This window comes from Mustela lutreola, chromosome 1, assembly GCF_030435805.1.
Source record: "Mustela lutreola isolate mMusLut2 chromosome 1, mMusLut2.pri, whole genome shotgun sequence".
NCBI classification, from domain to species: domain Eukaryota; kingdom Metazoa; phylum Chordata; class Mammalia; order Carnivora; family Mustelidae; genus Mustela; species Mustela lutreola.
In genome coordinates, this window is record NC_081290.1 from 120,698,681 (window position 1) to 120,722,487 (window position 23,807).

Consider the following 23,807-nt stretch of genomic DNA (forward strand, 5'->3'; position numbering starts at 1 on the left):
ATGACTGGCTAAAAATAGCTTTCTTGAAGTTATAGATGGTTATGTGACACAGTTCTTGTTATTAAGACAGAAGTGCTTGTGATTTCGGGAAAATTTTGCTATCTTGCCACAGGCACTGACTGACCCTTTCTCCTTGTCAATCCTATTTCCTTCCTGGAATGTGGATGTAATAGCCGGAGCTGAAGCAGCCATTTTCAGGCAATGAAGGCAAGGCCAGGATAATCATGTATCTGTTGACATTCTTGAACTATCGAACCAACCCCAGCAACTATCTGCTTTTGAATTTGTTTTCTTAGGGAAAGAAATCTCTGATTTGTTCGGTTAGTTTTTGGCAACTTGCAGTTAAATGCAATTCCAAATTAATATATTACAATTTGCATTGGCTTTAAAATATTATGCAGATTAATGCGTAATTTATTAACAATTATCTCCACCATAACAAAGTACCTTGAATATTTCTGAATTATGTAAAATGGGAACACATTCTCTCAGTGTCAAGGTATAACTTTTCTTGGATTTATCAGATTGCATTTAGATAACTAGTCATCTTAAAAGCAAGAGATCTAGTAGGCTAACTGGAACCACATATAGGAACACCTGAGTTTTACGTAACAGCCATTTTTCTCCTTTAACGATGGTAATTCATAATTTTTTTTTAATGGCACTTACTGAAGTTTTGATTTGGGGACAAATGATGTTTCTAATCCTGCAATGCTTAGGACTATACTTAAGAAACCATTCCTTTAGGGTGCCTGGGTGGCTCAGTTGGCTGGGTGTCTGCCTTCAGCTCAGGTCATGGTCCTGGGATCAAGTCCCACCTTGGGCTCTGCTTAGTGGGGAACCTACTTCTCCCTCTCCCTGACTCTCCTCCATGCTTCTGCTTTCTCTGTCTCAAAGAAATAAAATCTTAATAAAAGATACCATTCATTTATAACATATAATTTCAGTTTTAGAAATAGATTCCATCACAATTTATGCTTCCCCTTCTGTAGCACAGAGTTGTCACGGGCAAAGAGCTCGGCCAACTCGTTTCCCAGCTTCCTTGCACTCGGGAGCACCATTTGGGCAGTTCTTGCTGATGGAATGGGTGGCAATGATGTGCTTTGCTTCTACGCCTGCCCAGCTCATAAAATCCCCCACGGGCGGTCCTCTATGCTTTTTCTGCTTTCTGGCTGGGGGAATGGAGACAATTCCCAGGAGGACTTTGGAAGTTGTGTGTTGATTATAGAACCTCCATCAGCGTGGGTTCCTGGAAATTGGAGAGAGAGCTATCTTGCTGAGCTGTTCACCTGTCCAGAACCGTTGGGTACATGAGAAATAAGCTTCTATTACGTTTGAGCTGTTATATCTCCTGGTGTATATTTTATAGTACTTAGCCATCTAATGTGTGTTAAGAGCCACATGGTATTTATCCATTCATCTGATACCTAAGTGCCCCCGCGTGCCACCTGGCTCAGTGGCCTTACCATGCAAGTGCCATGCACTTTCTAACCAGAGTGGCCCTAGCCAATGTCTCATCCCATTCCATGGTAGTGGCGCCAGGTCCCAGATGAGGGCGGTAACATGTTTGCTATAATGAAGTTTCCATTTAGGGGTCGTAAACTGAAACCACATTTTCTTGCCATAGTTTCCATTTCCTAGCTACATTCTTTCCAGAAAAAGGATCCTTCTTCAGCTTTCCCCTCTCCCCTCTCTGTTGTTGACTGCAGATGATAGCTAATCACCTCCAGCTGTACTGGCTCCCAGAGCCCTGCTGGCCTGGTTTCCTGTGCTTATGACAGGAAAACAAGGACTCAGGATTCCATTGGGCTCAGAACATTAGTTTCCAAATATCTTTTAAAGCAGCAGAGCCCTTTTTTCAAATGAAATGTTCAGCTACAATGCAATCTATGAAAGCTGTTCTGACTGAAGTAGGAACGGTGGTGGTGATTCTCTTGCCAGATTTGGAGCTACTTTGGACCAGGTGGGGAGTCAAACGTATGATGGTGGGGTTCTGTGCATTTACTGCTGTCCTCTCCCTCAAACAGCCTCTGATACTCAGGGTTGGAGTCCTACAAATCGTTGCACTCGGGTAAGATCAGAAATTCAAGTTTACGAGTTCTAATGCGTTAGTCCCATGAGGACCAATCAAGCAGTCTCCCGGGTTTCGCAGGAGCATCACTTGTGGCTGAGTGGAAAAGTGCTGGCAGAATTAGGACTGAGGGAAAGGCGGTCAGTGCTGGGAATCAGAAGCAGCTCTTTGAGGCAGATCGCTTTCCCTTAAGGCAGAACCAATTATAACCTCCCAGGAAATGTGATATTGTTTTCTTTTGATTACCCCTTGTCAGCTTAGATATTCTGAGTTTTACTTCAATTAGAACTTGAAAGTATTCTGATTTATGCATCAGGCACAGTAAGCTGGAAGGCAGGGAGGCAGAAGGCAGGGAGACTGAATGTCTTCGCTACTATTGGTCAGTACAGGACCCACACGTCACACCCTGAAGATTTACCAGGGTTTCCAACAACACTCTTGGTCCCTGTGGCTGCCATGACTGGGACCAAGTGGGGAGATGGGAAATTGGGGTTCAAAAGTTCTTGCTTCCCTTGAGGCCTGTGTGTTAAGAAGTAACACACTGAAGGGAGATGGTGGGGGGATGGGGTAGCTGGGTGATGGGCATTACGGAGGGCACTTGATGGAATGAGCACTGGGTATCAGATGCAACTGATGAATCACTAAGTTCTACGCCTGGAACTAATAATACAGTATATATTAACCAAATTGAATTTAAATTAACACACACACACACAGACACACACACACACTGAAGGAACATCTGGGTGGTTCAGTCGGTTAAGCGTCTGACTCTTGAGTCTCAGCTCAGGTCTTGATCTCAGTTTGTGAGTTCAAGCCTGGAGTTGGGCTCCACACTGAGGGCAGAGCCTGCTTAAAAAAAGAAAAAAAGAAGAAGAACACATTGCTGAAAATGTTTGCATATGCTTTGGCTTGTTCATATTTTTAAGATGTATTTTTATTTACAAAGTGAGATGATGCATAACAAATATAATGCAGTTACAAATGTATCCGATAACTCCATTTTCATGAAAAAGTATATAAATATATTACAGGAAATTCTATATAGTAAACATTAGAAACTGATACAGTAAACCTTTGCTACCTTTTTTCTATGCCAATATTACTGTCACTTAAAGCTTAAATACTGGTTTCAAGTATCCCCTATAAAATAACTCTATTAAAATGCTGGGAAGGAATTTTGCTATAAACAAGATTGGTGGATTACAAATAGACTCGGCGTGTCCTTGCAACCTCAGCTATAATCAAAAGCTGCCTTGATCACCCCTAAGATCTGCACTGTTCGGTTAGTGTCAAAAATTTTTAAATTATCACAGGCTAAAAAGTAGCTGTAAAAATACAGCATTTCAATATTATTTATTGTTGTGAAGAATGCCCCTCTAAGGTAGAGGAGAATAAGCATAATGATATTGTATGGACTTGCTGCCCTGTGATCTTTATTTTAAGCAGATAACAGGAACACCTGTTGGAGGTTGGGAGCGAGATGAAGCATCCAGAAGGCTGTTCTTTTCATGTTATTTCAGAAGCTGTGGCTGTTCTTTTTGCTCTTCTTCAGCTTGAAGACGTGTCAGCACATAAAGGATGACTTGATAGCAGAAAATATATTGATCCTATGGCAAGAGAAAAAAAGAAACAGAGAAGACTCTAGATGTATAATATGAAATTATATATATATATATATATATATATATATATATATATATATATGAGTAATTTTGAAAATATGGAAAAATTTTGTGATGATGTTTAATATAAGAAGCAGGATATAGAATTGTGCAGTGTCATCCAAATGATAAGAAACTGAACCAGACTGACAACATGAGGAGGGGCAAAGCCTTGGAGGTGAGTGAGTAGGCAGGTGGAAATACCCCAGAGTCCTAACGAAATTGTCTGTGGTAGGACACATTTATTTCTGTGCTTTGGTAATATTTATAATTTGCTCTTATAATGGAAAAATAAAGTCCCTACAAAATTTCCTCTAGATTTATTGAACTCATCTTGATGTTCTGAAATGTCAAAAAATTAATACCCAAGAAGCTACACCAAATAATGCTCTTTAAATATTTGGAATGAAAGAATATGAAAATCAAAGTTTTTGGGAAATCAACTCTTTTTTGGTGAAATTACTCTCTGTTAAGTTGACGGTGCAGGGATCTGAGTTTTTTTTAATATACTTTGGAAGGAATTAATGAGTCCGAGGGTGGACAGAAAAAATTCACAATATACTAAATGGAAAACAAAACACTAACGACAGTTGAATCTCATTTAAAATGGTTGGGTGTATGTGAGCATTCATGCCTGTTACACGTGCTCGGTCTAAAAGAATGTAAGAATGTTTAAAACATGCGCAGTTCTGAGAAATAGGAATATAGGTAACCCTTTTATTTCCTTGGTGCTCCTCTGTACTTTAACTTTTCCTACATTTGCACACGATCTTCCCTGACTTTCTCTCAGGCCACCAACAATCCATTAGCAAACCTACTTCACACCATGGCCTCTTCTCCCTATATCCACATACTCCAGGCTGGGCCCACTGCTTGCCGCCAAACCGACCTCCCTGCTTCTAACCCTGCGTCCTCCCCCCACGTCGGTTTTATTCTAACACAGTGGCCAGAGAGGACCTTTACAATGGAAGTCGGGTCATGTCAGTCCACACTGATAATGCTGCGCTGTCTCCATTTCCCTCAGAGGAGAGCCCAGGCCTGGCCCTGTCACTCCCCTTTTCACCTCAGCCACCCCAACCATGGCCATTCTCAAGCACACCAGGCCTGCTCCTGCCTCAGAGCAGATGGCTTTGTCTGTCTGAAATACTGTTACTCTTGGATAGCCTCATGTGCCCACTGTACCTCCTTCAAACCTTTGCTTCAGTGTTACTTCCTCGAGGCTGCTACTCTATTTAAAATACCTTCCCCAGTCTGCCATGGCTCAACCTCTTTGCCTCGCTCTATTTTTTTTTCTTTTATCTTCTAAAGCACTTCTCACTTTCAAAGATCCTATATAACTTACTTAGTTAATGTGTTTAATATCTGCCTTCCTCATCACCACTTCATGAGGGGGTCTTTGTTCCAAACACGGATGTGCTCCAAGCACCTAAAAAGTGCCTGGTCCACCGCAGGCTCTCAGTGAATAAGTACTTGTTGAATGAGTCAGTTTCCTGGGTCTAAGGAACTGCTTATACAGATCAGTATGCTTTCTTAACCTAAAAAAGTGTGCAACTCAGCTTAATATTTAGGAGGTTTACCGTGAATTAAAAAGATATCTGAAGGCTAATGAAGCAAATTTTAATTTTAAAAATGGTAAACTTCTATATTCTTTAAGAGGTAGAGAAATGTGAATTTATGAGATATGAAAATAGCTGCCATATCCCTCCTCACACTACAAACAGTAAGGATAGTTGAACCACTGAGAGCAGACAGATACTCTACAAAATGTAGTTCCTGTGAAAGACATGTCTGTAGGTCAGCCTGTGATATAACCCATGGTTTGATTTCAGGTAAGAGAAATGTTATCAAAATACAGGATACACAAACCTACCCATTCACTCTGCCCCAAGAGTGTCTTCTCTAAGCTAAGCAACTCTATCCTGCCTTCTGGACTTCTTGACAATGCTGCCGAAACCATTCCCTCTCAGGGAATTTCTGTGGCAAGAATGTTACCTTCTTTAAAGTTGGAAATGGGGAAAGAATGCCACTAAATTATATGCTATTTTATACCAACCCAAACTACCCCCTCCCAACACGCTGCCCCATTCTCTACATATTGTTAAGTGCAAATACTGCATTTTCTCATTTCCTGCATTTAAAGGCAACATTTAATGAGGTATCTTTGAAGTATTTTAATTTTTTTCAGAAGTAGTCCTCATGCTTAAAAAAAAAAAGTCCCTTATTACCATAAATCTATGGTTTTATGTTATAATGTGGGGACCATTTAAGAAGAGAATCAGAATTTTGAAAACTACAGAATCTTCACGAAAATCCTCATTAGAAGACACCAACCAAGACTCACCTCTGTCTGAACCATTCCATGTCTTTGCAGCCTCATGCAGCGCACTAAGTCAGAGATGTCAAACTGCCAAAGAAAACAGGGTCTGTGTGTTAGATAAAAAGGGTTACTGAATTTGAACCCCAAAGATTCCATACCTCCTCCTCCTCCTCCTTTTAGCAGTGTTGGGAAACTGCTCTGGACAAAAGTCAGTGAACTGACTCTGCCAACATTTGATAATTTTATTTATGATCTTCGTTAAGAATTAGGGGAGGTTATTCTACTTGAAAATCCCCAACAAAAAAATCCCCAAAAGAAATTCTCTCCCCTCTGGAATTTGACTAATTTCTCTCTCTCTTTTTAAAAAAAATTTAAAAAGATTTTATTTATTTGTCAGAGAGAGAAAGATAGAGACCACACAGGCAGGGGGAGCAGCAGGCAGAGGGAGAGGTAGGCTCCCCACTGAGCAAGGAGCCTGATGTGGGACTTGATCCCAGGCCCCTGTCATCATGACCTGAGTCAAAGGCAGATGCTTAACCTGACTAAGGTTAGCCTGACTGAGCCACCCAGGCATCCCAGGAATTTGACTATTTTCCAATATCAACATTAAAAAAAAAAAAAAAAAAAAAAAGGTAAACTATTTTTCTTACAGTTTGCTTTTCAGATTAAAATTCCTGATCTTTTTATTCTCACTGATACTGGCACTTTGAAACAAGGGAGAAATAGACTTTGTTTCGTTCTACTTAAATTATTGGTAGACACAATAGTGTGTATAGAGCAAGACAAATGCTTTTAGTGAAAATTCCTTAAGAGACCATAATTTTATGGTAAGATATTCTAACATTTTAAGTAAGGTTTATACTAATTTAGATTTTAAATAAGATTATAATCATTAATTTTGTTTACTTAATAATATTTTTTAAAGTGGGAATAATTTAGAGATTAGCATCAGTTTGTAGAACAAAGTATACATACATTTCCCACTCATAGGTAAACAATAACAAAAATATGTCTTTTTATTTCATAAATATACTTTCTTTTATGCTTCTCTCTCTACATCTATTTCTAAAGATTTTTATTTATTCACTTGAGAGAGACTGAGCGCAAGAGCACACAGGTAAGGGGAAGGGCAGAAGGACAAGCAGGCTCGCTGCTGAGCAAGGAGCATACATCAGGGCCAGATACTAAGACCATGAGATCATGACCTGAGCCATAGTCAGACACTTAACTGACTGAACCACCCAGGTGCCCCCCCCATTTTTAAAGTAAGCTCTACACCCAATGTTAGGCTTGCACTCTGCACCCCAGGTGAGGCTTGCACTCAGGACACCAAGGTCAAGAGCTGCATGTTCTACAGACTGAACTATCCAGGCACCCCAGTGTTTGAGTATTTCTCTCCCTAAGTGTGACAGTGAAATTGACTTTACTGTATAGAAACCTACAGACTATAAAGAGTAAATCTAATACTGCTAAGAAATTTTAAGCACATGGTTAATACCAGTAGAACAAATATAAAATTGAAATATTACTTCTTCTTGATTATGGTCTGAGTAGTTTTGAACATTAACTAAAATAAAAATTTTTTTTTAAAAGATTTAATTTGGGGTGCTTGGGTGGCTCAGATGGTTGAGTGTCTTTTTGACTCAGGTCGTGATCCCAGGGTCCTGGGATTGAGCCCCCAGTTGGGCTCCCTGCTCGGTGGGGAGTCTGCTTTTCCTTCTCCCTATGCCTGCTGCTCCCCTTGCTTGTGCTCTCTTTCTTTCTGTCAGATAAATAAATAAAATCTTAAAAAAAAAAAAGAGTAGATTGTCTTTTAAAAAAAGATTTAATGTATTTATTTGAGAGAGAGAGAGAGAGAGATCATGTGCATGAGTTGGGGGAAGGGGCAGAGGGAGAGGGAGAAGCAGACTCCTCACTGAACTAGGAGCCCTATGTAGGGCTCAGTCCCAGGACCCCAAGATCATGACCTGAGCCAAAGGCAGACATTGAACCAACTGAGCCATCCAGGTACCCCTAAAATACAATTTGATATAGTAAGGAAATTAAGGCATTCATAAAAGCTACTAAATAGGGGTGTCTGGCTGCCTCAGTTGGAACATATGACTCTTGATCTTGGGGTTGTGAGATTGAGCCCCACATCAGGTATAGAGATTACTTACAAAAAATCTTAAGATTTTACTTAAGTAACCCCCCAAAACCCCAGCTAAATAAAAAAATTCCAAGATCATAACACAGTTTTAGATTCCACTGTTAATTCTGGTTGACTGCTAGTTCAGCCTGTATGTTGTACTCACTTCCAGATCTTGACTGATTAATCCTAAGACCACATCTATGCATATCAGGGTCCCTGAACGTCCGATGCCAGCGCTGCAGTGTGTGATGATTGGTCCGGATCTATGAATGTGTCTCATGTAAGAGATAAAAGTGAGCAAGTCGTCTGGCTGAGAAGGTGTATCGTGGTCTGGCCAGGCAGTGAAATTCAGATGAGAAATATGTCGTATCTCTCCTGTCTGAAATTGTACAATACAAGAAATAGATAAATACTGTATCATTCACACATGTTTTAGTTCTTCATAATATACGGTCCTTTCAAACTTTGGCTTGCCCATTGGATCAAATCAAAGGACAGATGCAAGAGACAAGAAGACTCGGTTCCACGACACAGGGAGGGTCTTTATCAAGGAGATTGCTAAATCCACATTTTAAACACTGGTAACAATTTCTTTTGAAACCCTAAAAGCAGATTACATTGATATGAATAACAACCTTTCTAAATGACTCCACCTCAAAGGTACTCTAGATAAAAGCCACCGTCAGTGCAACGGCTTACAAGCCCTTGACCCAGCTCCTTCTCAGACCTGACCTGTTCCTGGTAGTTGCTTTGCTCCACCACAGGGACCTCTCTGTGGTTCTTTGAAAACACGAGGTACAGTTCAAGTCGGGGCCTTTGCACTTGCTGTTTCTGACTGAAATCCCTACCTGCCCCCTCATCCCGTGGCTCAATCAACTCCTTTAGAGTTTTTTCCACAGCATCATCAACACTCGTGTTTCCTCATTAAAAAACGAACTCCATGAGGTCAGGGATTTCTTTTTGTCTGTATGGCTAACTGCTGAATCCCTAGATTCCATAACAGGGCCCAGGCTGTACAAACCTTCTATTAATTAAACAAATCATTTAAGGAATGACTACATTAGCATAAGTAATAGGTGGGCTGGTGTGAATGAATAAGAAGGTATAATCTTTAATTATTTATAAAATCACATCAAAAAACCATGAAGGAAATCATTGGGCTATGTTTACATGTGACCAATAGAATCAAGTCCAAGTCCAAAAGGAAACCCATTAGGGTTGAGCATCAAACAACATGGGTTTGAATTGTACAGGTCCATTTACATGCGTTTTTTTTTTTTTTTTTTCATAGTACAGTACTGTAAATATTTTCTCTTCCTTATGATTTCCTTGACATTTTTTCCCTCTAGCTTAGTTTGTTGTAAGACTCAGTCTATAATACATATCGTATATCAAATATGTGTTAAAGGACTATTTATATTACCAGTAAGACTTTAGGTCAACAGTAGGCTGTTAGTAGTTAAGTTTATGGAGAGTCCAAAGCTCTATGTGGATTGTGGACTCCCTGGGAGTCAGTACCCCTAACTCCCGTTTCGTTCCAGGGAGGAACGATGAAATTGAGGGAGTGCGGAGGTGAGGAAAAGTAGCGGTTTTGCTTAAGGTGTAACCACTGATCTAATTCAAGCTGAATTGATTCAATGGTAAAGTGGCCATAGAAGGAATTACCCAAATGACAAACATTTATGTTACGATGGTCCATGCATTACCAAATACGTTGTGCTTATGGGGGAATATTTGCTACTCGGAGATTTTTAATTGATTGTTTTATTCATTCTTCTCAGAGGTCTCACCTTAAAGAACAAAAACAAAAACACCTTTCTAGCACACAGCTTCTGAGCCATTCTGTTCTATCACTAAGCAAAGGATGATGGATGGTCACCTTAAAGGCGTGTATTCTCATTTCATCCTAATACAGTATGCATTGGAGGAAACTGGCAGTAAGAAGGTCACATTTAAGTGTCTGTTAGATAAAAAATAATGGGTGACATTAGTTCCACTGAAATGAGAAGCCCCAAGCTGCTGGCTTTCATTTAGAAATACACTGATGTGGAAAGTGTCCAGGCCTGCATTCCAACTAGGAGATAAGCCTTAGGAGACGGCAAGATTTAACTCACTTACCTGAATCTCTTCTAGGGCCATTGCTCGTACTACAAAGCCCTTCAGCTGCTGCATTCTCACGAGAGCCAGCCGAAGCCGGTCATTGACCATTGTTGTTTGGCCTAGGATGTTAGGCCAGTAGCGCTGGCATTTTATTTTTTCCCCTTCTACTTCTTGGGTCATCATGGCTATCACTGTGGATTTTTGTTCCCAAATCATCTGCCAGAAATCTCCAACAGTTGTAGGGAGAGGTCCTTGGCAGGCAATGTAAACGAACTCTTCTTTTCCCACGGGTATCTTAATGAAGCTGGCGTTGATATAGCCGCCTTCATCTCCAAGAGGAACTCTTGTGGCATCATCTGTGAATTTCCCACCACAAAACAGAGCCATCTATATCATGCATTTTTAAACAAGAACCTCATAAACAGCATGAGTCAAAAATTACGAGAAATTCCTCAGAACCATAAATGAAATCATACTTTTTAATGAGGCATATTTTCAAATAACAATCGAATCATTTTATATTAACTGATTTTGCTCTTGTTACAAGTATATCTAAGATGTCAACTCAGTGAGTTTCTGACAATTTGATATTATTTATACAGATTTGGTTAATTAAAATTAATAAATCAATTAATACATTTAGAACTTCTTAATAAGTTCCTAGAGAAACAAATGTACTTTGCTACTTCTTATCCATCCTTATTTTTTTTTAAAGATTTTTTTAAAGATTTATTTGACAGAAATCACAAGTAGACAGAGAGGTAGGCAGAGAGGGGGGGGAAGCAGGCTCCCTGCTGAGCAGAGAGCCCCATCGGGGCTCGATCCCAGGACCCTGAGATCATGACTTGAGCTGAAAGACAGAGGTTTAACCCACTGAGCTACCCAGGCACCCCTTATCCATCCTTATTTTTAATGACGATAATGATGAATTTAATGAATGACAATGCCAGAAGATTATTCCAGAAAATAAAAATTAGTATTATAATCAAATGATCAAAGTACATCTTACAAATATAATTGGCATAATTACCTCTTGCTAATTTAATTAAATTATATACTTTTAAATCAGCAGCCAAAACATTAACCCAATAAGTAAAAAGGTAACTCACTTTATTCTCCAGGCATACAGGCCCCTGTCTTTGTCTGGTTGTAATTTCGTAGTTAAAATATAAATTTTCAAACCAGTGAAAACTATATGTAAGCCACCTTGTCCAAGAGAATTAATCAGTATGTACTGTATGTACATCAAAAGTCATTTCTATTTAAAATATTTATAAATTTAACTGGTAATTTCTATGATTATCAAATTATGACTTCAGTAGTGTTTCAAAATCAATTGCCCTTCAATTACTTGACTTCTACCTCTTAGTCCATGGAAAAAAATCCACTCAGTAGTTTTGGATTTATGGCTTAGCTCATTTGACTTTGAGAGGCTAGTCTGGCCATTGTGGGTGGGGTGGTGGTGAAATAATTCCTACCTACTTTATGCTGAACCATTATTGATTTCATTTTAAAATGCTAAGATTTAGTTCTCACAGGAAGTTTTCCAAAATAAATTTTGTGTCTTGCAACTTGGTTGAAAAAATTCAATTGTATTGTTATTTATTACATGATTTGCCACTATTCTATTTTAGATTTTTGAATTTATGACTTCCTGGTAAAGACAGGATTGTTGTATCATACACAGTGGAACCCAGTGTGCTGATATATATAAATATGGCTGATGATTACTGTAAGAAGTTGCTTAAAAAAAAGTTGCTAGACATTAATATTTTGGCTATATCTCTATATATTTAAAAAAATTACTTGTTGATTGGTGAAATCAGTAAAATGTGGTAAAAAAAAAAAATTCGCTTTTTCCTCCTAGTATCTGAACAATTCAAACTCTAATGTAACTTGGTAGTACCATTGTTGGTACCATTGCAGCCACGTGCATGTATAATGTATCATAGAAATTTCTCTGAAGTTAGAATGAGTGGAATAAATAGATGTTGGTGTGATACATGAACTAAGAAACTGCTCAAGCTGAAGTGAATTCATGAATGACAACTTTAAAAAAAATTTTTAAATTTATTTTTTTTAAAGAAGACTCCACACCCAATGTAGGGCTTGAACTTAGGACCCTGAGATCAAGAGTCATGTAGTCTAGCAACCAAGCCAACTAGGCGCCCCTTCCTGTAGAAGCTGATTCATATTTTTTAAAAAAAATATTTTGTTTATTTATTTGTTAGAGAGACAGAAAGAGAGCACAAGCAGGGGGAGCAGCAGGCAGAGGGAGAAGCAGACTGAGCCAGGAGCCTCGATCCCAGGACCCCAGGATCATGACCTGAGCAGAAAGCAGATGCTTAACTGACTGAGCCACCCAGGTGCCCCAATTCATATTTAAAAAAAAAAAAAAAAATTATTTATTTATTTGACAGAGAGAGAGAGAGAGATAGATCACAAGTAGGCAGAGAGGCAGGCAGAGAAAGAGGGGGAAGCAGGCTCCCTGCTTCCTGAGATCACAACCTGAGCCTGAGCTGAAAGCAGAGGCTTAACCTACTGAGCCACCCAGATGCCCCCCAATTCACAGTTTTAAGAAGACGTTAAAATTACTGATTGGGGGTGCCTGGGTGTCTTAGTCAGTTAAGAATTGGATTCTTGATTTTTGGTTCAGGTCATGATCTCAGAGTCATGAGGTAGAGCTCAGGCTCTGTCTGCACTTAGCAGGGAGTCTGCTTGAGATTCTCTCCCTCTCCCTCTCCTTCGGTCCCTTCCCTATCCTCACACATGTGCATGCTCTTTCAAATAAAATAAATATTTAAAAATAATAAAACTACTGATTTGGCATCACATTAATTTCTAATACTATGCTGCAAAATCCATGAAAGTCTGAATAAGTAGTTTAGATTCTTCTGATTGATTTTTCAGAATATATAGTTTAAGAAGGTACTTACATTGTATATCTAAATGTATTTGTTACTGATATAAATACCTAATATGTGTTTGTGTGTGTGTGTGCACGCACACTTGTGTTAGAGATAGGGTAAACTGGCACAAAAGTTTTAAATCAGTTCAAATTATATTAGACACATATTTGATTTGAAGCCAAATTAAACTTACAGGGAAGTATATTTTTATATCGATTCTTTTTTCTGTTTTCCTTAGTTTGTCCAATCAGACACTGATCCAAAGGTTTTAATTCCTGGAGATTCTGCAAGAAAAAATGGAAATAAAGCTAAATTTGTTGAGATAAGCAGTAATTCAGTAACAATTGCAAAAGCTTTAAATATGCAGGGTGCGGGGCGCCTGGGTGGCTCAGTGGGTTAAGCCGCTGCCTTCAGCTCAGGTAATGATCTCAGGGTCCTGGGATCAAGCCCCACATCGGGCTCTCTGCTCAGCAGGGAGCCTGCTTCCTCCTCTCTCTCTCTCTGCCTGCCTCTCTGCCTACTTGTGATCTCTCTCTGTCAAATAAATAAATAAAATCTTTAAAAAAAAAAAAATAAATAAATATGCAGGGTGTAAAATTGGCTACTGATCAGGGCAGACTTTGAATGTTAAGAAATAGGTATGTTCTGTTAAGATAAGCGAGTCTAAAATCCCAAAACTAATCTGATATACCAGTTGTTGAAATACATTGTTGTAAATATCTTTAATATGTAGTCAACTAAATTTGTGAGGCTGCAATTTGTACCTTAATTTTATTTTATTTTTTTAAAGATTTTTTAAAATTTATTTGACAGACAGAGATCACAAGTAGACAGAGAGGCAGGCAGAGAGAGAGAGAGAGGGAAGCAGGCTCCCTGCTGAGCAGAGAGCCCGATGCGGGGCTCGATCCCAGGACCCTGAGATCATGACCCCAGCCGAAGGCAGCGGCTTAACCCACTGAGCCACCCAGGCGCCCCTGTACCTTAATTTTAAATTAAAGTTTACAGAGATCTATAATTATATTTTAGGAAAAAAAATATAAAAGCAACTTTGGCTTAAAGTAATGGGCTGGAGCAGAATTTCTTGACAATATTGTCTATGGGATCATAGAATATCCCATGTGGTAGAGTTGTGGTTAGATAGTCCTAGGTTTTTATTTTTTTTAATTTAAAAGAAAAAGATTTTATTTACTTATTTGATAGAGAGAGAGATCACAAGTAGGCAGAGAGGCAGGCAGAGAGAGGGAAGCAGGCTCCCCACTGAGGAGAGAGCCTGATGCAGGGCTCGATCCCAGGACTCTGGGATCATGACCTAAGTTGAAGGCAAGAGGCTTTAACCCACTGCGCCACCCAGGTGCCCCGATAGTCCTAGGTTTTTAAAGCCAACTTTCACTTTTCATTCACTCATTAATCCACCCATTTATCTCTTCATCCATCCATCCACGCAAATATATATTGAAAATGCCTACTAGATGCAGGACACTGTAATAAGTGCTAGGAATACAGTAGTGAGAAAGGAGATAGGATTCTGGTTCTCCTTGAGCTTACAGACTATTGGGAGAAAGAATCAGTAAAGAAGTAAACAAATGCTGTGATAAATGCTTTGAAGAAATTAACAAGTCGTAGGTTAGAAAAAAAATAAAGATCTACTTTATAGAGTGTTGTGATGGCAGGTCTTTGGAATGGTGACATTTAAACTTAAGCCTTAAAGAAAAAATTGCTGTAAAATGGAGAGGAAGTATTGTGAACTTGTTTCCAAATATATTAATGCGATATACATTATTTTGAATATTAAATACAAAGCATCTATCACATTCCAGAAGCTCTCAAAAGAAGTTAGCTCCTTTCACTTTAGTGGTTATGAAAAGCTCAGGAAGTGGGTAAAATAAGCATATGGTTTGAGGGAGATGAACAAGGTAAACCTCAAAACCACAGTCGTGCTACATTCCTCTTTAGCCTGGTGGTAAATATGGACATTGCAAGCAAGACCACATGAGGAAGGGCTCTGAACCACTGCACTGAACATATTTCTGGAGCTATATTAAACTAGAAACTATTACTAATAAACCAAATCAACAGTATTCTAATTATAAAGTTTAGTAAATAGTTGGAATTGACCCTTGACACCTGACTTAAAAAAATGTCTATCTCTACTCTGAGGCAGGGAAGTTAATCTTTGGAGAGATTTATTAAGCTCCAAAGTGGTTAAAGAGATCTCTTTAAAACAATACAACTAGGATCCTAATTGTGAGAATTAATTTTCTGCTGGATAGAACAAGATGGTGCTCTTAGTTGGAAGTAAATTTGCAAAGTAATGGACATTTAAAAAATTTCTCCTAATTTTGCATAAAACTTTGTTTGGGAAAGAAACATTGGCAGAAGCCACTTACCTCCAGCTCCTTAGAAGGAATTCTTTGATCTAATAAACCTCTCAATGTTCGAATGACTGATTTCAACTTGGTACCAGTGTATTTACCAGAGGGGAGCACTTTGACGATGGGGAGTGCAGCAAGCTCCTCATTTGTCAGAAAGGGATGATCTAAGAAGACAATAGTTGATTTCAAAAATATTTATATATTTATTTATTTATTTATTTATATATAGAGAAAGCACAAGGATGGGGGGTTGGGGCAGTGGGAGAGGGAGAAGCAGACTCCCAGCTGAGCAGGGAGTCCAACGTGGGGCTTTATCCCAGGACCCTGAGATCATGACCCGAACTGAAGACAGATACTTAACTGACAGAGTCATCCCGATGCACCGACAGCAGTTGTTTAAAAACAAAAACCAAAAAACCCCTCAAAGTGACTTAGCTAATAAGGGAACTGATTTGAGCCTATTCTCACCTCATCTGCTTTTACGAAAGCAAGAGTCTTCAGAATTAATAAGGCAGGAGAACAGGCAGGCAGATACCTACAATTAACACAATAAAATCTTGGCCATATAGCAAGGCCCTAGTACCCAACTTTTAAGGAAACACCTCACTGACTGCTCAGAAATTCTTAAGGCTCTTGGCTCTCATGTACTTAGAGTTTCAAAATATATCTAGTCCAGGTATTGCTTTGCACTTAAATTAGCTTCCAAGCACATTGGGGAAAAGATGAAGGGAGATGCTTCAGAAATTCCTTATAATGCGACATGCACTAGAAACACGGATGCCTTCTCTCTCTACCCTGGTTTGGTACTCCGTGCCTATATCCTGGGCATTTGAAAGCTTTCTCAATACAAATTAAAACTGGGGGGGGTCTCCAGGAGCTTATCAAATGAGTGATATCAATGTCTTGGGAGAAGTGTGTATCTAATTTAGGACCTGCTCTACGGAAACTGCTTATACAAGAAGGCAACTATTATCCTGGAAAAAAAGCAGGAGAGAGTTCTTGCTCTAGTCTTGTAGCTACAAGTATAGCTTTCTGATGATGCAGCTACTAGGTAGGCAACAATAACACTGGCTCTGTGGGGTACACAGAGTTGTACAAGATACTTCAAGAAGCTGAACATCCAGTGGGGTGAAGGCTAGCTGTAAATACAGAGTACACTTACAAAAAATAACTCTAAACTTTTACAGAACAGAGTATAAAGGCAACAGGAGCCCAAAAGCTGGAGATGAGCATGGGCTACAGGATTTGACAAGAGCACCAACACTGATACCAACAGTTTACCTAAATCGAAAAAGTGTTAATTCAACTTTAATTTCCTTTAACAACTAAGACTTCAGATTACAAACTATGTCTTTCATTGCATTAGTGTAACATTGCCTTTATAAAAAAAGAGAAATGATACACTAGATAGAGCCTCATTTCTCTACTGCCTCAGTTATAAAATAAAAGAGGCAGTACTAGGACAGAGCAAATGACTCTTAGTTTTAAAAAATGAGGTTGAGATGCAAGGGTATTAATTTCCTATTTTTGAGTATTGTCAAAATACTTTATTTATTTTTTATATTTATTATTATAAATAAAATGTGTTTCTCGACTATCGTCCAGAATGGCAAAATTGTGTGACTTTGTGTTTCTAATTATTTACATGTTTATTTGTGTGTTTTACTTTAAGCCACTGAGAGTTTTAGCCCACACCTGTGCAAATATCTAGTTATAAAACTGAATGTTGATGTTTGTCTATGTGATTTTACCTTATGTATGGAACCAAATAATGTACACATACAGTGAAATAACACATCCATATATTCTGAAAACGAATTTTTGAACGCTTTTTTGGATCTATTTTTTTTAACTCTTTAAAAATTTTTTTATGAACATAAAATGTATTATTAGCCCCAGGTGTACAGGTCTGTGAATCGCCAAGTTTACACACTTCCCAGCACTCACCGAAGCACATACCCTCCCCAATGTCCATAACCCCACCCCCCTCTCCCAGTCTATTATTTTTGATGAGAAAATTGCTCAGAAAATTCTTGCCTTTATCGGAATCTTCATGGTTTGTTGTTTCTATTGGCAATTCATCACTTCCCCATGTTATCTTGTCATCGTCATCAGGCTTCCTTTCTTGTGACTTTTGAATCAAGCTATGACAACAAAACACAGTGGTAATATTTTATTCAGTTTTGTCCCTGAAATAAATTTAAATATTATGTCTTTGATTCCCTTGTTTCCGCTACAATTTCATGATATTTAAAAATAAATCATCTGATTAAAAAAACCCAAGTCCACAATTCCTAAAATTCATTGGTCAGTGGAAATTAAACTCAAGTACAAAATTGTTTAATATAGTCTAAAATTAATCCTCAAACAAAACCTGTCTTGAACCTTAGATTGAAGGAGGTAGAGAGTGGTTGGTTTCCGTCCTTCAGCGTGGATAACCCATTACCATTGCATGAGAATAGCTCATCTTTTTTTTTTTTTTTTTCTTTTTTTCTTTTTAAGTAGGCTCAATGCCCAGCGTGGACCCCAACATGGGGCTTGAACTCACTACCCTGAGATCAAGACCTGAGCTGAAATCAAGAGTTGGACACTTAACTGACTGAGCCACCCAGGTAACCCTCTCTTGTCTTTTTAATAGCTCCCTACTATTGTATTGCATGGCGGTATCTTAATTTATTTATAGAGGTCCCTATGGATGGACATCCATCTTTTGCTACAGTGGGGGGCTAGAAGGACACTTCTATATCAGGGTACTCACTTAATGTAATAAAGCACAGTACACGTTCTCATTATTTAGGGGTACACAGTAGATGCCATCCATCTCCCCAGTAAGGAGGACGGGTAGGCAAGAGAATCTAGGCAAATGAAATGTTTAGTGATGAGGTGAAAAAGGATAATGTAAAAGGCTGAACACATCTTTCCATTTTCTAATATTCAGGAGGAGCAAGGCAGTACATCTGTCTGATGGCAGTAGGACACACCACTAAAGCAAGACATGTACAATTCTCCCCAGATGTCAATAACAGGGCGGCAATTATGCTGCTTTGATGGCGGATGTTTTCCTCCATCCATGGCACTCCAGCTAATTGTGGGTTACAATTAACATTTAATTTGCAAGCTCTGCATCCATGAGGTTGCTTTTGTCACCAGTAAGTACATTTTATCTGTAAGGATATAGTTTGGAGATCCTTCCATCAGCCATTACCTTCTTTCTTATTCTTTTGATTAGCTGCTTTAGTATTTCATGGGTGCTTGTGTGAGTATATCTTAATTTATTTTGGGTACATTAACTTTTTTTTTGAAGTATAAATGATTTTGCCATGAAATTTTTGTAGAAATGTCTTTGCACACATGTCATAGTAGGAGCAATTCTTGAGAAGTCAAATTACTAGACTGAAGGTTAGGTACTAGAGTTCTTTCAATCTATGACATCTATCCCTGCAAGATACACTGTTGTTTACATTAAGAAACAATATTGATGATTGTACATGATTTCAGAGATCGTAAAATTAAAAAGTATCTAAGAATTAGTAACCTGCAGATAAAATTTATGTTAATAGTGTTTCCAACTGCCACCCAAATAAATTACATATACTTATCTAGGCTTCCTCTTTCCTCCCCTTCCCCTGCTTAACAGAGTAGAGCCTGTCTGTATTTTTACAATTATTGTCCGCTGGCCCAGATATTTGTTTAATCTTTTAAATGTATGTATATATGTATGTCTGTATGTATTTGTGATTTTATTTATGACAGAGAGAGAAAGAGAGAGAGAGAGAGAGAACACAGCAGCAGGAATGTGAGGAAGAAGCAGGCCTCCTGCTGAGCAGAGAGCCAATGCAGGGCTCCATCCCAGGACCCTGAGATCTTGACCTGAGCCGAAGGCAGACGCTGAGCCATCCAGGCACCCCTAATCTTTCAAATTTAAACTGTATGCATTTCTACATTAATAATATGTACCCCCCCTTGTTTAATTTTATTTAGTAAAAAATAAAGTACTGTCAATTTGCTTTTCTAGGAAAATGTAAGTAGCTCCCTTTGTTAGGTTATTATCTGATATGGAGCAAAACTCATTTATGTATAATCACTTTGTTGGCCAACTCATTTGTATAACTTTTTTTCTTTTTTTAAAGATTTTATTTATTTATTTGACAGAGAGAGATCTCAAGTAGGCATAGAGGCAGGCAGAGATAGAGCGGGGGAAGCAGGTTCCCTGCTGAGCAGAGAGCCTGATGCAGGGCTTGATCCCAGGACCTTGAGCTCAAGATCTGAGCCGAAGGCAGAGGCTTAACCCACCCCTTGTGTAACTTTTTTAAAACACTAAACAATGTACTGGTACAAATCCTCTTTTGTATTAGAAACTGTTGTCAAGAAGAGACAAAATATTGGGATTTAAAAATGTTTCTTATCTTATTTGGCTTTATTTAAATCCTTTTAGAAGATAATCACTATCATCATTGTTGGCACATTCCCTTTTAGACCTTTCTTTCAGTTTTCCCATGGTCAAGGATAAACTTATTTTTTGGAGGAATGTTTTACTAAACACACTATCACATGTCATTAGAACCTCCTTGTAGCTGTATTTTAAGAATGATCCTAATATTCAAGCATAGGTCCATAGTTTAGTCAAATATTCTCCTTTTATTGAAAAAGAATAAATTAATTTCAAAAGCAACATCTAAATGAAAATCTTCACGGCACTTGTCTTTCTTTCTTTCTTTCTTTCTTTGATAGACACCGATCACAAGTAGGCAGAGAGGCAGGGAAGCAGACTCCCTGCTGAGCAGAAAGCCCTGATGCGATGCGATGTGGGGCTTGTCCTGGGATCATGACCTGAGCTGAAGGCAGAGGCTTAACCCACTGAGCCACCAAGATGCCCCCTTCATGGCACTTCTAAAAAGCAATAAAGGGGCGCCTGCGTGGCTCAGTGGGTTAAAGCCTCTGCCTTCAGCTCAGGTCATGATCCCAAGGTCCTGGGATGGAGCCCCACATTGGGCTCTCTGCTCAACAGGGAGCCTGCTTCCTCCTCTTTCTGCCTGCCTCTCTGCCTACTTGTAATCTCTGTCTCTCAAATAAATAAATAAAATCTTAAAAAAAAAATAAAAAGGAATGGAATCATACTTTAAAAGATTATTTTCTTACCTTTCACTTTTTACCTTTTCTTCACCATATTCTTCACAGCCGTTCATTTTGATAGACTAAAATAAAGAGAAATAAAAGTCCCTTCAGCCCATTATTAAAAAAAAATCAATCTCAGAATGTTCAATTTTTCCCTGTTAATTATTTCCTATATTTACTGTTATGTCCATCCTCCTGTAACAAAGACACGTATGATATTCAGTTAAAGTCAAACTGTGGCTAAGGCATCTTCAGTGACCCAAGAGTTTTTGCTGGTTCCACCTGTTCATCTTCACACTCATCTTGGCTTTTCATTTATTATGTAAGGGTATTAACAGCATAGATGTAAGAAAGCAAGATGAAAAGCTAAAGTATGATTACTTAGATATGCATATTTGGTATATACTTTTACATGACTTCATTTTTTTTTTAAAAGAATTTATTTATTTGAGAGAGAAAGAATGAGTATTGGGGACAGGAAGAGGGAGAGAGAAAAGAAAGAGAGAGAGAGAGAGACTCAGACTCCCTGCTGAGCAGGGAGCCCAATGCGGGGCTCGATCTCAGGACTCTGAGATCATGACTTGGACTGAAGGCAGACACTTAACCAGCTGAGCCACCCAGGCGCCCTACACTACTTCAGTGTTAAAATCTGAAAATGGGCTCTTCAGAAACGTCTTAGTAATTTTCAATGTATTAAATTATTTTTCCCTTTTATTATTAAAGTGAGGAGTCTCTCCATGGAGAACATTGATCAGCTTGTATTGTAATGGAGTATGATGTCTTAGAGACCCAAATACTGCAGGAGCAGTTTGCTACAACTAGAAGAATATGCTAAATTTCATTATTACATGGTTAATAAATCTTACATTTCAATCTTAAAAAAAATTTTTTTTTTAAAGATTCCATTTATTTATTTGACAGAGACAGACAAAGCGGGAGAGGGAACACAAGCAGGGGGAGTGGGAGAGGGAGAAGCAGGCTTCCTGCGAAGCAGGGAGCCTGACCTGGGGCTTGACCCAGGACTCTGGGATCAGGACCTGAGCTGAAGTCAGACGCCTAACAACTAAGCCACCCAGGGGACCCCATTTCAATCTTTAGTAGGACAAATTACCTTAACAATTATTTTAACAAATGCCTATATGGTCGCTATTATTCCCTTGTTCTTTAAAACACCCTGTGAGGGGTGCCTGGGTGGCTCAGTGGGTAGAGCCTCTGCCTTTAGCTCAAGTCATGATCTCAGGGTCCTGGGTTCGAGCCCCGCATTGGGCTCTCTGCCTACTTGTGATCTCTCTCTCTCTGTCAAATAAATAAATAACATCTTTAAAAAGAAAGAAATAAAACATTCTGAATCTGATATAAACAATTATCAGGGCATGTTTTTATTATAGTTTTAAAAAAATTACACTTACTTATTTACATGTGTACAACTTCCAAGTTGACTACTAGACCATACAAGCAAATTTAGGATGGAAACCCTGACATACCTTCTTACCTTGTTAGCCCAGCTTAATCAGAGTCAAACAAGTTCAGTAATAGCTAAATTAATAGTTTTGAAAGTTTACTTGATAATTTACACTTTGTATATGACTGGCATTCATTCCTTCATTCATAAATAAGACTCAGACATGGTACTTAAGTATTTCATTAAAAAGTATAGTCAAGTATAGAGTGACAAATTACAGTTGAGTGAAAATAACTGTGGATTATACTACACTCTTCATAATACAATGATTAGTAGCTTAAATTTTGGTCCATAGGGTTAAAACCCTAAAACTTTCGGGATTGTACATATAATCTTTTTATTCCACCACTGGGTATTTACTTAAGAAAATAAAAACATGAATTTGAAAAGAAGTACCCCTATGTTTATGGCAAGTTTTTTTTTTTTTAGTAATCTTTACACCCAAAATGGGGCTTGAACTCACAATCCCGAGATCAAGAGTCGCATGCTTTACCATCTGAGCCAGTCAGTGCCCCTACTGCAGCATTATTTACAATAGCCAAGATATGGAAACAACCCAAGTATCCACCAATAGAGGAATAAAAATGATGAGATTTTGGCATTTGTGACCACATGGATAGACCAACAGAGTATCATGTTAAGTGAAATAAGACAAGGACAAATGCCATATAATATCACTGAGATGTGGAATCTAAAAAATAAATGAACAAACAAATAACAGAAAGAGACTCATAAATACAGAGAAGAAACTGGTGGTTGCCCGAGTAGACAGGGGTGGGAGTATGGGCAAAACAGGTGAAGGAGATTAAGAGATACAAACTTTTAGTTATAAAATAAGTAAGTCATGAAGATGAAAAGTACAGCACTGGAAATGGAGTCAGTAATACTGTAATAACTTTGTATGGTTACAGGTGATAAATTATACTTAATGGGGTAAGCACTGAATAATGTATACAATTGTTAAATCACTATGTTGTATAACAACTAAAATGAATATAACATTGTATTTCAACTATATTTCAATAATAAAAGCTAAAACAAACAAACAAACAAACAACCCACAAAGCTTCCAGCGTTGTAGAATACACTGTTAAGAACTGATGCAGTTGGGGCGCCTGGGTGGCTCAGTGGGTTAAAGCCTCTGCCTTTGGCTCAGGTCATGATCCCAGAGTCCTGGGATCGAGCCCTGCTATGGGCTCTCTGTTCAGGTAGCCCGCTTCCCTCTCTCTCTCTGCCTGCCTCTCTGCCTACTTGTGATCTCTGTCTGTCAAAAAAAATAAACAAAATCTAAAAAAGAAAAAAAAAAAAAAAAAGAACTGATGCAGTTGAGGCACCTGGCTGGCTCAGTGGGTTAAAGCTTCTGCCTTCAGCTCAGGTCATGATCTCGGTCTTGGGATGGAGCCCCCCCCCCCATCAGGCCCTCTGCTCAGCAGGGAGCCTGCTTCTCTCTCTCTCTGTCTCTGCCTACTTGTGATCTCTCTGTCAAATAAATAAATAAATAAATCTTAAACAAAAAAAAACTGATACAGTAAATAATCTGCAATTTTTTTTACAGTGATCCCGAAGAGATGCACTTATAAAAAACTGAATATTTTCAGAAGTTGTAAGAAACTTAAAATTAGGGTGGCTCAGTGGTTTAAAGCCTTTGCCTTTGGCTCGGGTCATG

At 38.6% G+C, this 23,807-nt stretch overlaps 1 protein-coding gene across 11 annotated transcripts in view; it reads right to left on the bottom strand.

The window, feature by feature from the left end:
• Positions 1–2,958: 2,958 nt before the first annotated feature.
• The window catches only part of PTPN13 (protein tyrosine phosphatase non-receptor type 13), a 213,786-nt gene continuing 192,937 nt past the window's right edge, over positions 2,959–23,807 (bottom strand). For all 11 annotated transcript variants that reach the window (XM_059173332.1, XM_059173335.1, XM_059173333.1 and 8 more), the window contains 8 exons: positions 20,704–20,759; positions 17,602–17,708; positions 15,580–15,728; positions 13,386–13,476; positions 10,302–10,639; positions 8,347–8,562; positions 6,077–6,139; positions 2,959–3,681 (listed from right to left, as the gene is read on the bottom strand). In XM_059173332.1, coding sequence (XP_059029315.1) covers positions 3,586–3,681; positions 6,077–6,139; positions 8,347–8,562; positions 10,302–10,639; positions 13,386–13,476; positions 15,580–15,728; positions 17,602–17,708; positions 20,704–20,759 — 1,116 coding nt within the window. In that variant the 3' untranslated portion in view covers positions 2,959–3,585. The remainder of the gene's footprint in view (positions 3,682–6,076; positions 6,140–8,346; positions 8,563–10,301; positions 10,640–13,385; positions 13,477–15,579; positions 15,729–17,601; positions 17,709–20,703; positions 20,760–23,807) is intronic.